This window comes from Oreochromis niloticus, linkage group LG7, assembly GCF_001858045.2.
Source record: "Oreochromis niloticus isolate F11D_XX linkage group LG7, O_niloticus_UMD_NMBU, whole genome shotgun sequence".
Classification (NCBI taxonomy): Eukaryota; Metazoa; Chordata; class Actinopteri; order Cichliformes; family Cichlidae; genus Oreochromis; species Oreochromis niloticus.
Genome location: NC_031972.2, coordinates 28715484 through 28731488, shown reverse-complemented (window position 1 = coordinate 28731488; position 16005 = coordinate 28715484). Strand labels below are relative to the sequence as shown.

The window sequence follows — 16005 nt, the reverse complement described above, 5'->3', positions numbered from 1 at the left end:
AGTTCCAGCTCCTCTGGCTTTAACATCTATACAAAAACTGCACCACAATCTGCATAGCTTGGTTTTCCATGGTCAAGCAGTTCCTGTAGGTGCAATGTGTAGGTGGCCAAGAACTTTTGTCAATATCTTGATATTAAAAATGTATGGTATTTTTAAAAATGTAAAATCTCCCTAAAAATATGTTAGTGTGACATGGGTTAATAGGTGGAAATTTATATGAAAATATGTTATTCATTCAAGTAAAACTAAATCTATAATGCAGTGTGCAAAAGAAAATTGGGGTCAGAATAGTTACTAAAGCAGTTGATGTCAGTATAAGAATGCAGCTAACTATGTCTGAAGAAAGGGCAACCATGTATTAGTAACCCAGAGCAGATGCAATGGACATTAAAAATTCAGCTGGCCATTTCTTTCTTAAACACACAAAAGCTTTAAAAGGCCACCGGGGTCATGCAGAGGGAGAAGATGTCAGTTAAATACCACTGCATTTTCAATGCAAATTATTGAAAATGCAGTGGTATTTAAGAATTCTGGTATTTTGGGGTGACACGTTTCCTGTAACATATTAAGCAAAATAATAATAATAATATTAATAATGTTGCATGTCAACTGAGATAAAAGAGTTTAGTCCTGAAAGTTCTAGAAAGGCATCAGTTAGCAACAAAACATCAATCTTTAAATTCAGCACCATGGACAGCATCATTCAGCAGTTTGCATCCTCCGTATGGGAATATATTAGAGCTGCTTTTGCAACGTGCCCATTCTCTCATAGTTATGTATATATGTATAGGATACTTGCATTTCTTAGCTTCGTATCACAAACTTAATAAGAACCCTAGAAAGGATCTCAAGCATAATTAAAACAACTAAAGCAAAGTGCTAACCAACAACCATTTCTGAATATAGTCCAAAATTCACATACATGAAACATGAATACTAAAATTCATTCCATTTAGTTATCATCTAGCAGTACAAACTATCAGTGTGAACTGGCTTTCATAAGTAATAATAGTACTGTAGGAGTTGTGGTGATATTTAGTAAAAAATATATTTTAGGCCGGTTGAATAAACTAAAACATTATGTTACATTATTTTTTTGATTCACTGCGATGTTTCGTTCCGTTTCTTAAAATCATGCCACCAAAGCATGATCGTGATCGTGATGCAACACTGGACGAGCTCCTGAATCGTTCTCTCACCAGAAGAGGGCATTCCGATTCTGCCTGACAAAGTTGCTTTGACATGTAGACGTGATTAACAACAGCGTCATGCTGCATTTCAAACCGAGCAACAACGAGAATCAAAGGTTTACAAAAAGGTGGATATTTGAAGATTTGACTATCCGGTGATACTCGCTGACAGCGTTTACAACGACTTGGGGATATCCTCGCCTTACTTTCCTGCGCGCTATGCGCGGATCGTACTGAGCATCTCTGAGAACAGAGACGCAGAGGTTTATTAGGAATCTGGGGGCCGGCTGAGTCTACTGGAACATTACATCCCGCATTTTTTTGCACACCGTCACTGTAACTGTGAAGTTTTTTTTTACCTGGATATTCGCAAAATCTGCATGTGTGAGACTGACATGACTTACTCGGATGTGGCTTCGGTATTATCTGCACCTAATGCAGTACTCTTTCTGGCTGTTACTTGAAAAAAAGAGAGTGATCCTTTGCATCGAAGAGATGGATAAGGAATTCTGAACCCGGATTTATATCCCTTTATTTCGGAGTTGGAAGTAAATGACATTCGCCCCGGTTGATTTGCACGGTTAGAGATGCAGAACTAAACCGGATAGTGCACCCAGGTCCGGGAGAGTAAAGGGCAGGTGCGCTTTGGAGTCGGCGGCTGCGCGGAGAGACAGGGCTAGTGGATTAGAACGATACCTGACTGTGGAGAGCGCGTCATGCGGACTCGGATGTCGCGCACTAGAAGCCGTTAAAACCTGTAGGCTGGAGCTAACAGATAAGCGGATATGGGTAAGTTTGTTTATGCCTCAGTCTTTTCGATAGCGTAAGTTTATGTGAAATACACTCATTTTTCTCCTTCCTCTTAATACAGACCACAATTATCTTCTTCTTTTTTTTCCAGAATAGAACCTGCTCTGAATCTGACGTTTAAAAACGCATGTCTTTTCAATTGCAGCGTGTTAACATCCAATAAGCGTTATGGTGCCGTTCATTAAGTGGTTCGTGAAGCTTGTGGAATGTGGTTGAAACCCGTGCTGTTGCCTGTTAGTCGCAGAGCTGCAGTGTGCTTTTCCTCCATTTCCTGACGGTGTGGCTTATTACAGACTAATGATAGTTAATTCGTATTTTTCAACACTGTACGATAAAAGATTCGGTGCAGTAATCAGAGCAAAGTAATTAAACATGTTTGCCCAAGTGATGACTGTCCATTGTTTTCCTTACTAGTTAGAGTGGCTGGCTCATTGACATGGACCTGAATGCTAATCACGCTAAATGTTGGAAGACAGTCAACTTTATAAAGCGTGGTCCTGCATAATCATTTTTGTCTGATCTGTATGCATGGAGCCCATTGTCCAGTCGCAGTCACTGCTCCCCAAAACTCTTCTAATCAGAGTCCATCCGGTCTTGCTGATTTTTCCTTGCAAACCATTCAGACAACCGGTATTGTGAACCTGCCATGAAGAGGGAATCTCCAAATTGGGCATACGGCTGTATGTCTGTGTATCAGTAGCCTACTATGTATTTGAGTGTGTGTGTGTGTGTGTGTGTGTGTGTGTGTGAGAGAGAGAGAGAGAGAGAGAGAGAGTGCGCGTTGTCTCCCCCTCTTCACTAATGCACAGTCACATATATTTCCCCATCTTGTTCTCACTTCTGATTAGAATTTACCATTTTCCCTGTTCTTTTTCCCCTTACGCCTGCGCACAGTTACACGCTCATAACCCATACCCACCACCCACTCCTTCCTATTCCATTTGTCCATTTCTTGGAATTTAACAGTTAGATTTTTGCATTCTTTTCCACGTCACTACAATTCCTCAAATGCCATTAGTGCATTTCCTCCATCTGATGTTATTATCAGAAGCAGGCAAAGTCCACATTCTTAACTACCATACAGATGAACAAGATCACTGGTAAGGCTGTTCCATTAATTGTGAGACCACATGATATATCAACCCACAGTAGGGTACTGCACCACATCGATATATTCTACAAGAGCACACAAAGGCTGCAGGAGCTCAGCGGCATTGTGCATTAGATGTACTGATGTACTAATTGAATAAATCTGTTTTATTTCCTTTTTTGTTAATTTAATAATGCATTTCAGAAATTCTTGTACAAAGTGTCAACCACATAGCATACTTTTGCCCACTATTATTTGATGATTACATGGCACTGTAGTCTCACTCATCCACCAGTCTAGCTGACTGGGATGCTCTTCATTAACAGCATGCAATGTACTTATGTTTCATGGACCATATCATTAGAGATCTACTTTCGGAAAGGGAACAGTGGGGTAGGGACAGCTAAAAGCCACCGCTTGAGATGGAATTGCATGGGCTTAAGATAGGTTAAGGAGCTCTAGATAACCTTTTGCATATGGTTATCTAGAGCTCCATTAACAAAAACAAAAAAAAAGTAAAAAAGACAGCTGCCCTTGTAAACAAGAAATAAAATTGTTTAGCTGTTAGTTTGTGTTATATTTTAGTCTTTGATTTCAAGTTCCAAGTAGTAATCTAGTGTAGCAACAGATGACATTTGTTGGACCTGTGCACTTCAGGTGAATCAGGTAAACAGAGAGGCTACACAGGCCCTTGAGGGCAGCAGTTCTTTAACACCATAGATTTTGCAATTTAAAAAGGAAAAAATTCAATGGCAGGATGGACTTTTGATCTGACATCTAGTATCAATATCAATACCTGTTTATGGTAGGCATTGGTTGACTACAGCTTGAGATAGTTCTTGTGCTTAGAACTGTAGACAATTGTCACACAAAGTCAGCCATGATTGTTTTGTTTCACAAGCCAAATTTCAAACAGAAATGAAAAGAAAGTTACAGACCCCATGTGGTTCAGTCTGATTGTTTATGAAGATGGCACTTAAAACAGCTGCTGCACAAAGTTTCAACAGGAAAAGAGGAAAAAAAAATGTTTTGATGTGAGAATGCCAGTCGACAGAGCTAAGTTCTCCTAGGTACATCAAAACAATGAACTATTATTGATGATATTAAGGTAGCTAAATCAGTGCAAAAGGGTATATTTTCTACTGCTGCATTAGGTTAATAGTGACAAATACAAAGCATGTTAAGGAACCTTACTGGAGTAATGGGTTAAAAATATGATGTGTGGAGCTTGGTTTTTTGGGGGTTTTTTTTCCTTGTTTGGTTGTCAATTAATCCATACAAGCTATGTTAAGATGACATAAAAGATGATAGAAAGCACAGTGTTGTATGAGGCTACAGGGAAATTTGTATTGAACTTAAAACAGAAATTGTATTACTAGTTTTTTGCTGCCCTCAAAATATCACTGCAACCACAATAATTTTGGTTACATGCCGTTACTTGCAGCAATATGTTGTGTTGTTACAGTAACCATAATGAAAAGCACTTTAGGGAGTTCAGAGAGGAATTTGATATGGCCAGAGACTTACTCCACTGCACTGCAGTGAATAGAGAGGACTGATTACTTATTCTCCGACTACCTTCATGGAACTATAGCCACCAAGGGAAATCAGGAATCAGACAAGGGGCAAAAACAAAACATCGTCTCTCTCTCTCTTACTCCGTCTCTCTCTCTCTTTTTCGGTCTATTTGTCTCAGTATATACGCATATCTATGTGTGTTTGTTTGCACACGGTATTCTTGACAATACTCCCCCCAGTGCTTTTCTACTTGGTTTCTAACAAACACGAGACAGGCTTACAAGGACACAATGTTTTCCAACAACTGTTAAAATGGGTCCAACTTGGCAGGCGTTGCTATCATCTCAAAGATAATTGGAGACTAATAGGATGGCTTAGGCTGATTTGGGGACGTCCTTCCTTATGTTTTAGGCTACTCCCCAGTCTCTGTGCGCAGTCAAGACTTAGTCTGGTTGCAGTTTTGTCAATGACAGGCAGCAAATAGCAATGAACCACTTGTGTGCACTCAAAGTGCACCAGTTAGCGAGTCCATTTGCCAAGTTATTAAGCTACATTTGGTTTTATTTTAGGTCAGCAGTAAAGTGCACTTACTCTCTCTATGTGTTAGGGTTGAGAGGCAGAAATAGCTATCTTCTCGTGCTGAGGACAGCAGGGCTGTCTGCTACATAACTAAGCATTACACACATGCCTTTGGACAAACTTTAACTGTGACATATCCATCTCCATTAGATTTTGAGATAAAACTTCTCAGAGTGACAGAGAAAAATGATAAGCGCAGATATATACATTATAAAGAACAATAAACTCTGTCCAAGAACAATGTTCATCATAAATGGCGACTCTCAACGCAAGCAAGAAAAAAGAAAAAAGAACATGGCTAGGAAGTGAAAATGGAAATCAAGCAGGGAAGTGAAAAGGGCTGAGAGGATGATTTTGACCACATATATAAAATGGACGGCACATTATAAATACATTCTTATGGTACTGAGGGTTCAAGGGCATGTGAAACCAGCATATTTTAAACACGATGGAATATAAAGGAGAAATTGTTCATCTTGATGCAGCAGAAGAACAGTAATAGTGAGGGGAACATCAGGTTAGATGTAAAAGAAACACCAATCCTTTGAGTGACACCTCAACGGGTGACTTGTGCTCCTTTGTGAATATGATTAGATGAGTAAAGTGAGGAAGGAGATGACTTACAGAGGCATTAGAGCATAGAGCTCTCATTAAACCACATACAGTGTCAGTAAGGGGAAAAGGGTGTTGTGTGAGGCAGCTTTAGTCTTTAAGAGATGACTCTTCTAATAAAGTAAACATATTATGCACATGAGAGAGGAAAACAGTGGGGGTTGCTTCTTTATGCTTAAATGCATAATTTAGAAAACATAGATTCAATAACCTCCGAGTCTAAAGTGTTGTCTATTAAAATACCTTTGAATGCACATGAAACATCACACATGAGTATTCTTGTACATCAGTATTTGTCTATTTACTTTACCAGTCTTTTTTTTTCTGTTTGCCTCTGAGGCATGACAGTAATGACAAGTGAAAGTTACATTCACAAACGTTAAAGGAAAAACCAAATTGTCTGCATTTAGAAATACTGCATGTTGTGATCATCATCTTTCTCTCTCTGCAGTATTTATGTTTACCTATCACAATAGTAAGATCCAAGATGAAGAAACATGATTGATGTATCTGCTAGTATAATCAATAGCCAGCACAAATTATCTGCAGTGTTCTATGGTTCCCTCCATCTGTAAGAAATGATGAAAGATTCTTTTGAAAACAAACAATAAATGTGTCTCTATCCATCACACTCTTAGACACAGACAAATACACATACCATACCCATATGGGATCGGCAGATGCTTGGCAAGGAGCAAAATGGCTATGTTAGATACCATATGCTACATGACGCCTCTCAGCCACTTTATGTCAGGCACTCATTTATGACAAATCCTGTTATGATTACAAAAAAACTACAAAATTTAAATCACCAACACACCAAAGCTATCCCCAAAGTCTTCCATGTTTTAACACATCTATGCCATATAGACATATTCTACATTTTAAAACCATGGACAACTTCCGTCCTGACATAATAACCTCTTTCATTGTGATGATTGTTATCAAGTCCACACTTGATGATCTTGCCTTGAGAAACACAAAGAAGTGAATTCCCTCATACTACCTCGCCAAAGAGAAAATCAGTGTATCTTAACAACAGATCATTATTGGCTCTGTAAAGGGGAATGTTTGTACTGGAAAGAACTCGGTCACATCACAGAACAAGGCGTGATATCACAGAACTTAATCCTTTTCTTCACTTTTGAACTAGTTTTTAAAACAGAAGATCTAACCCCAAAACCAAGAATTCTGTGCATTCACAACACCCGACTATTTAAAAACTAAGAATTCTATGCATCATTCACATGCGGGCCATGACATTCTCCACAGATACATTTGGATTTCAGGTGGTTGTTTTCTACACCAGAGGTGAGCTGTGTGTTCCCATGGGGTTAATTCAGATTTTTATATTTGGACCTGTGGAAAGCAGAAGTGATGATTCACACTAAATCTGTACTGCTCTGTTTGGTTAAAAATGAAATGTCTGGAGTCTAAATTGAAACGCCTCCAGGATTGCATACACAACCATAAGCTCTTGAATGTTAATTTATTCTTTGCGGGCTCCCTTTCATGACTTATCTGTTCCTGCATTTAGTACAATGACTGCTTATAGGACAATGGAATATAAATGCAGATAAAGATATGATTGTGTAAAGTTTCTTCTCTGGACATTGATTTTCAGTGTGTATTCACTGTAAACTTGCAGAGACAATGACATCAAAACTATATATCCATGAAGTAAATAACATTTCTTTATATCACTTATTGATAATGGAATCCCTAACAAAAGTAGATTTTAAGGCAGTGCATTCTTAAATTATTCTTTGGTTGAAAGGTTGAAATTTGTCCTTTTCTCTTCTCTATGTGTTTTTCAGATTTTAATCTCATAGTAGAAGCTAAGATAATGATCTTGAAAATAGATTGCTATTCCTTTATAGCTCAGAAATTATGGTGCTGTGTTAGGAAGGTGCTTCTGTACTAAAGCCAGCATATTGCAAAGATATGCATCCACTATTCAGTTGTCTAGGAACACAATAATGCAATGTGGGGGTCCATTAAAATAATTGTTGATTTGAGATTGTGTACCACGGTGATATTGTTGTATCATAAAATCCAGATTTGCACATCCACATTAAGCCCTGAATCTCCTATTGTACCACACCCCAAAGGTGTATTCTACTGGATTATAATTTGCTGATTGGAAAGGCCATTGAAATCCATTTAACTCACTGTCAACCATTGAAGTGAAATGACTTTTGGTCATGACATGGTCCACATTATTATGCTGCAAGTAGTCATTAGATGATAGAAAATTGCAGCCATAAAGGAATGCACATGGTCAGCAACAATACGCAGGCAAGCTGTGGCATTTACGTGATAAATAACTGGTAGTAATGGGCCCAAAATGTGCTACGAAAATATTTCCTACATCATTGGAGAAGGTTAAAAGGTAGAGTGGAATATCCACTAATCCAAAGGTCAGTGGTCGGGTTTCTCCAGTCTGCATATTGTAATGTCCGTAGGCAAAATTCTGAAACCCCAAACTCGCACATTTTTTATCAGCTATCCAAATATTTGGTAGGAAAATTACAATGCATATCAATTAATCAAGCGTTGCCGATTAGTAGCATGTGGCAGCAATTTACCCTCTTGAAATCTATGGAAGCAGTAAGAGCGTACTTTTCTCCACTGCATGTAGTCTGCACAGCATTTAGGCTTTTAAAGAAATAACATTTAGTGTTATTGTTCATCTGAGGTTGTTTTTGCATAATTGTAAATCAGATGAGTGGCTAAGAAAATGGATCCTTCATCCTTAACAGCACTTATGCTTTGTCCTGACTTTCTTGTTTGGTGAAGTTGGTTTTAACCTTTTTTAAATATTTTTGCTGTACTGTGAGGGACTTTTCCTTCAGATGCATCCACAACAATTCCTGTGTTTATTATGGAGGTCAAAAGGTTCCGTTTTTGTATTAGTATACTGACTTCATAAGTAAAAATAGTCATCCAAATGTATAAGTGCAGGTACAGCACTTGTTGTTTACCTGAGGACACTTCATCAGAAGTTGTTGCTAAAACTGCTAAGATTGTGGCCCCTGTTCATGGGTAAAAAGCCATCTGGGTGTGAATAAATAGATTTTCTGTCCACTCATACAAAAAGAAAAAATTTATTTGTTTATCAAATTAATTAAAAAATATGGCTTAAATGTTTTCGAATTTGTATTAAGTCTTTTCTTTATATCCCCCCCCATCTTTTTTTGTTTTTTCTTTTCCATTTTGTTTTGTCCCTTTCCCTTCCCTCACTATAGGCTCTGCTCTGCGGCGTCGCTGGCTAGTGGTCCAACTCCTGATGCAGGTGTGGCTGGCAGCAAATCCATCTCTAAGTGAGCGCCAGTGCCCCAAGAGTTGTCGCTGTGATGGAAAAATTGTTTACTGTGAGTCAAGCGCCTTTCGTGATGTCCCCAAGAACCTCTCAGGAGGCTGTGAGGGCCTGTCTTTACGATACAACAGCCTCGCCAGTCTTCGTGCAGGCCAGTTTGTAGGACTCAACCACCTCATCTGGCTCTATTTGGACCATAATTACATTGCATCTGTGGATGCAATGGCCTTCCAGGGGGTCCGCAGACTTAAAGAAATGATCCTGAGTTCCAATAAGATCACATCTCTCCACAATACCACATTCCACCCTGTCCCTAATTTGCGTAATTTGGACCTGTCGTATAATAAACTGCAAGCCTTGCAGCCTGGACAATTCCAGGGCCTACGGAAGCTTCTCAGCCTTCACATACGCTCAAACTCTCTTAAAATTATTCCAATGCGTCTGTTCCAAGATTGCAGAAATCTTGAGTTCCTAGATTTAGGCTACAACCGTCTGCGCAGTATCACTCGAAATGCATTTTCCGGCCTGGTCAAACTCACTGAGCTGCATCTGGAGCATAACCAGTTCTCAAAGATCAATTTTTCTCACTTTCCTCGCCTCTACAATCTGCGGGCTCTTTACCTGCAGTGGAATCGGATTCGCTCTATGAACCAGGGCCTGACCTGGACCTGGGCCTCCATCCAGAAACTGGATCTGTCGGGGAATGAGCTGACAGAAGTAGATGCTGCAGTTTACCAATGCTTACCCAACCTGCAAACACTCAACTTGGATTCCAACAAGCTGACCAATGTTTCCCAGGAGGTTGTTGATGCCTGGATCTCTTTGACTATGATTAGCTTAGCTGGGAATGTATGGGATTGTGGCCCTGCCATCTGCCCATTGGTGGCCTGGTTGAGAAACTTTAGAGGGGCAAAGGAAACCACCATGATTTGCGCCTCCCCGAAGAAAGCCCAGGGTGAAAAAGTGATGGATGCAGTTGAAGCTTTTGGTGTTTGTAAATCAAACCAAGCAACAACACTCACAGTGAGTATTCCTTCAAACCCATCTAGTGTCCCTGCCCAAACTGAGCATCGCCCAGCTATCCTTGCTTCACCCACTGATTCTGGAAAGAGAGGTGAGGGATCTCTTAGGGGTCCTACATCTTCAGCAGTTACTCCACCTGTAGCACTACCCCCAGAGCAAGACTTGGAGCCTGTGTCTTTCCACAAGATTGTGGCTGGAAGTGTTGCCCTATTTCTTTCTGTTGCGATGATCCTGTTAGTAATATATGTATCATGGAAGCGCTATCCTAGCAGTGTCAAGCAACTGCAGGAGCATTCGGCAGCAGCTCGCAAACGTCGCAAGAAAACTAGAGAGACGGAGCGCACACTGAGCTCTCCCCTGCAGGAGTACTATGTGGACTACAAGCCCACCAATTCTGAGGCCATGGATGTGCTTGTCAATGGGACCGGACCCTGCACCTATACCATTTCAGGCTCTCGAGAATGCGAGGTATGACCCACACCACCGCCACTACTCCTAAAAAAACACTCGGTCCACAATGATGCGACCAGAGGTAATTGTTTACACTGCTTTAATAAAAAATTAGTCTGGTACTTGATTACTTAACCTAACCCAGTAGGTTTAGTAAATACTGTATTCCCATGGATTATTACTGAATGAAAAGAGATGGCTTCAGCATTACTGTGTGTATAAGAAGTTATCTCTTGCTTTCACATGGTTGTTTGTGTATTTGCTTAAGCCATAATCTCTGCTGAGGTGCAAATGTTTGTTTTGCCACAGAATGGTACAGAAATACAGATAAATGAGACTGATTACATACCCTGTTCCTCGTAATCTTGAGATTAAGCTACGCTGTTTGTGGTTAGACATTTGTACGTGTTTAGATAGTTGTTTGCTTGCAAATCACAGACTTTCTGCTTTGTGTGTTTGCTCTACCTTTATTCAGTTTTTGATGAGAAGTATTGTGAGTAGAGAATAGCCGAATGGTGGGAAGATTCACTTATGGACACCGGATGTGAATGCTAATAGAGACTCTTGTCACTGAAGAGAGCTTTCCTTGAGTTGGTGACTTCACATTTTTGTATGACTTGAGAGGTTGGTGGAAAATACTTAATCTTATTGTCCCCAAAGAGAACTTCTGTTTTCCACCTTCCTTTCTTATTGAGTTGTTGAAGTTACTCACTTGTTTACTCCTTTGCTTAATTGATTAGTCATGCATAAACCATATGCATACTTCACACTTCAGTTCACACAGGCAATGAAAAAAAATGACACACACACAAAAAAACAGCCTTTGATAGTCCCAACAGGAGTGAGAATCCTTTGAATTTTCTTTTACACAGGCAAGTGAATTTCTTCAAAACAGTATTTACAGACTATAATAGTATGGGAATGCTGGTCGTCTCCTTTTGCTTGTAGCTTCAACACTCTTGAGTACCTAACACATGGTATCATTCTTGGTTAAACTTTTTTTATTTCTCTTCAGAAGCAAAGCTTCCTTTGAAATATACAGTATTTTCAAAGACTGTTTAACCAGGGCATTTTTAACATATGGCTAAGGATGGGTGTCAGGGTGATCTTGTGCAGGAGATAGCTTAATTCTTTACACTGTGACATTATTAGCACTTTTTTTTCTTTTTCTTGGCTCTTCCATTGAATAATATTTTTACTCAGTGGGTTGCAGGTTGTTTCTGATTGAATGACTCTATACAGAGTTTTCAACTTTAAGTAAATGGGCTTGATCATCCACATTCTTTTTCATTTATTTTACTGATTATCTGGCTTCCCTGGATGCAGGTCACTTGGTAACATGTGATTCTTGCAGGTATCTCTCAGGGTTTGATTACAAGAAGAGCAGCTGCCATGTTGTTACTGTCCCTGACCTCCCCTTGACGCATTTCATTCTATAACACTGATTTATATTGACTTTGACCTGGTTATTTTTAAATGTATTAAATTTTATTACATTTATTTATTTGAATTGCGTTTTTTTGAACCATTTTACGGTTTCAACCCAAACTGAAATACTCAGTTTAAAGAGTTAACATTTATTATAGGGTTGTTTTGGATCTCATGTAGTTTGGTGTTATTGTTGCTGCTTTGTGTAATTTAAATACTAGTTACTTAAAAAATATTAACTATATGTTAAAATTATTCATTAAAAATTGATTTAGAACATGCAGATCTAAATATCCCATTCAAGCTAGGTATATGAAGAGGTAGCATATGTAACAGTATAGACTCCTTGTTGTGATCATTTCCAGTGTCTACTGGTGCATTTATTTAATTATATTCCATTCAAACCTTCCTCAGTGCCTCTTGCTGCTGCATTCTAGATTCTCCTAATTAACTTGCCACACCTATAGGGAATAGTTAATGTCAAATTATTCCATTTTGGCCTCAGGCTTCTACAGCTTTTTTAGCTGCAGCTATATTCCTTAAAATAGTTTGAACTGTTTGTTTAAACAATTTTAAGCTATACTTAAAATGCCTTCCCTTCAGCCTTATCTATTTGGGCTATCTTAGAACATTGTTGAGTGGAGACAGGAACTATCAGTCAGCCATCCACAAAGTCCTAAGTTCATCTCAGAATGTGCTCCAATCTTGTTTCTACATTTTGTTGCCTTTGCATAGACATAAATCACTTGCCAGAACACAGCAGCACAGCTGCACTCTGCCCACCTTGCAGCCTCAATTCCTCTTCTCTGGCTTGAGGATATAGCAACTCATGTCTGTTCATCCTTCCTGTGTGGGGGCATTCCTTATTCCTCCTGTTTTATTCTTAACATTTCTGTTATATAGTTGATTCTATTCCATCACTATATAGTAACCAAGGACCTCTTCACATGATTGTCCTTTATCATTTTCCAGGTCCACTTGACACGAATTGGAGCTTAGGAGCTTTTTTAGTGAATTGCCTGAAGATGGTGCAATAGCAATTTTCCAACATACTTTGAGCTCCTCCATTCTAGCTGCACTCTGAGAATGTATATAAAAATGGATAATGTATTAACATAAAAAAAATCAATATGAAAGTGCCTTAAAGTGCTAAAAAGAGGTTCGATATCATATTACTCTATTAGAGTTCCATGCTATCATTCTATGTACTTCTCACTTGATTGATCATTTAAGTAAAAATATTCAGATGAGTATGGTATTCATTAATGCGCGTGTTTATTTTGTAAAACAGAATAGAGGATGAAGCACAGTATGCTTTAGGGTGTGATTGAGAAATCACTACTGTTTGAGCATAGTATTATATAGTATTATGCATAGTATTCCAGGGTTCTCCATCAGATTCACTGGTAGCTTATCATATTTAGTAGTCATCATAAGTATGGCATCTCCAAACCAATAGGTTTGCAGACCATGCATGGTGGATTACATCCATGGCAGCACTAATCTTGGCAGTGGCTCACTCTGCTTTTAGTGTCTGACATCAAGATCTGGCCACTTTTTTCTGCATTGCTGACCCATCGAAAATCACAAGTAAACAACATATATGTACATTTTTTGCATGGTACACAAAGTTGTTCTTAGATACAGATTTTGATTATACCACCAGCACACCTCATGCATTCCCTTTCTTAGCAATTTCTGAAACTAATTCCTGGTACCAGGAGTGCTACATGCCCTTTTGACTCACCCTCCTCATCCCTTCTTCTGATACTTCTAGTGACCTTTTCCAAACTACAGTTACCCACTTACTATAATGTCACCCTGGCTGATTATCACTGCATTACTATTTTGTTTTGCCCAGACATATTTGACAATAAAAAAAAATACAAATTAAAAGAATTATATGATATCTTCTTCTTTACTTTATCTTTTATGATATTTACTTATTTTGAAAATATTTTAAATCTATTTATTAATAATTATTATCAGTTGTTTTAAACAATTGGTTAAGTAAAAATTAATAAAGAAAATTAAGAAAATTAATAATCTGTAATCCATTTAGTTATTAAGAACTCATAATTCATAATTCATACAACAACTGTGATCAAGTACAAAAAGAAACAACCAACCAAACGAAAAAGATATAGTCCAGACCTGAGGAATAGTGAAGCACAACCATATCCATCATTCATCCATTTTCTTAGCTGCTTTTCAATTTAGGGTTGCAGGGGGCTGGAGCCTATACCAGCTGTCATTGGCCTAAACTTGGAGTACACCCTGGACAGCCTCTTACAGGGCAACTATCTAACATCTGTAGCCAATTATATAGGATTAACCGAGAGTTAAATCAATACTAGACACATGTTAATTATATGCACTGCATTCTTGAACTTTATAATAATCACTGTAATATGATTATAATATTTTTTTATAGCTGGTGTTCTGTGGAATATTTGAGTCTTAGAGAGCATACTAAAAAGCTGCAAAATTAAATGTTTGTTTTTTTTCCTTTAGAATATGTCAACATTTCAGAGGTTAAAGTCCTAATAGATCCTGCACTGAAATGGAAGAAGTACCTTCCCTGTTTTCTTTCCCTCTCTTGTCAGTCCGAGGTTATGGTGTCAGATTGTTAATTGCTCAGAAAAAAAAATCAACACAAACACTGGGAGGCTAGCCAAGGGCAAGTGAGCTATCTGTGATTCAGTGGGGAGGCTGAACTTCTCAATGCTAGTGTCTTCCGTCTACAATTAGCCATGTGGGAGACTTCAAACATGCACTGCGCGTGAGAGAACATCTCTCTCATCCACTAATCCTGTCTGTTTCACACTCTGGTTCCATGCTGCTGCTTTCTCGGCTGCTGTTTGATCCATGCTTAATGAGGGTGTTAGAGCACCAATATAGCAATTACATTACCTGGAAAAGAGGCAAGCCACTTTTCTTTTCCTCACAATTTTTACAAAGCAACCCAAGTGCATCATTAATGCTAAGCTTCCTGATACATTGCCTTTGTTATCTTTTCTTCTTTTTGTGAAACTCATCAAAAAATCTTTTACAATTTGGATCTGATGTACTTGCTTTGTGCCCTCTTGCACAGCATTTATTATTATTTTCCTCCTACTGGTCCGTTCACTTTCAAAGCCATTTATCAAAGCAGAGCTCATTTGTTTTACAGAAGTGTCTTGCATGTTTTACCAGCTACTACTATCCTCTGCTATTGACACCACCATCCTGCACACCATCACCTCACTCCTCTGTGGTTGAAAAATGGCCTGCTTTATAAAGTCCAGCCAATTTACTTAGAAGAGAACAAGTAATATCACATCCCAAAATTATCAATGTTTATTTTCAGTTACATCAATTTAAAAAATGCTTCTAAAGTTTGTAACTATTATCCAATACATGCACATACTGTTTCTGAGCCCAAAACATGCAATATCGATAACTATTCATATTAAAGAAACAGTTCAGTTGCTACAGAAATGCAGCAATTAACATAAATCTAATCTATATTTATAATATTGTAAAACACTTTGAAAACACTTTTTCTCCCTTTTTCCATATTTACCCATTTGAACCATTTCATGCTGTAGTTTCTAAGACTTCTACATTAACAAGATCAATCAATCATTAGCTTGACTCTATACAGTTAAACTCCTATCTACTAACTGTCACACTGGTATGCAGTATGGTATGACATAACCTTACAACCAATTTGATCACTTTGCTATAGGGTATATTTCTTCTCATTTGGATTCTGGTGATTTCTGTGGCTTTGCATAGCATATAAAACATATAATGATATTAGTAGCTGATTTTATCCATCAGGCCTAATGAGTATTTTTTTTTTTCTGTGTGTTTCTTAAACATAGGGCAAGCTGTTTCACTATTATCAGAAAAAGTGAATCTTCATTCAGCACTCAGATACAGTATAGGACTGAAAGAAGTGAGATATTGTAGTTACACTTATTTTGGGATTTCACTATACA

General features: G+C 38.3%; 1 protein-coding gene across 2 annotated transcripts in view; it reads left to right on the top strand.

The window, feature by feature from the left end:
* The first annotated feature begins 1195 nt into the window (after window positions 1-1195).
* LOC100707965 (leucine-rich repeat transmembrane neuronal protein 4) overlaps window positions 1196-16005 on the top strand; it is a 103045-nt gene continuing 88235 nt past the window's right edge. Inside the window, exons 1-2 of one of the 2 annotated variants that reach the window (XR_003221065.1) lie at window positions 1196-1979; window positions 9048-10673. Coding sequence is in view for 1 of the 2 variants with exons in the window: in XM_005470374.4 (XP_005470431.1) it covers window positions 1976-1979; window positions 9048-10609 (1566 nt within the window). In the remaining variant the exon portion in view is untranslated. The remainder of the gene's footprint in view (window positions 1980-9047; window positions 10674-16005) is intronic. The other variant, XM_005470374.4, reaches the window with a different exon arrangement.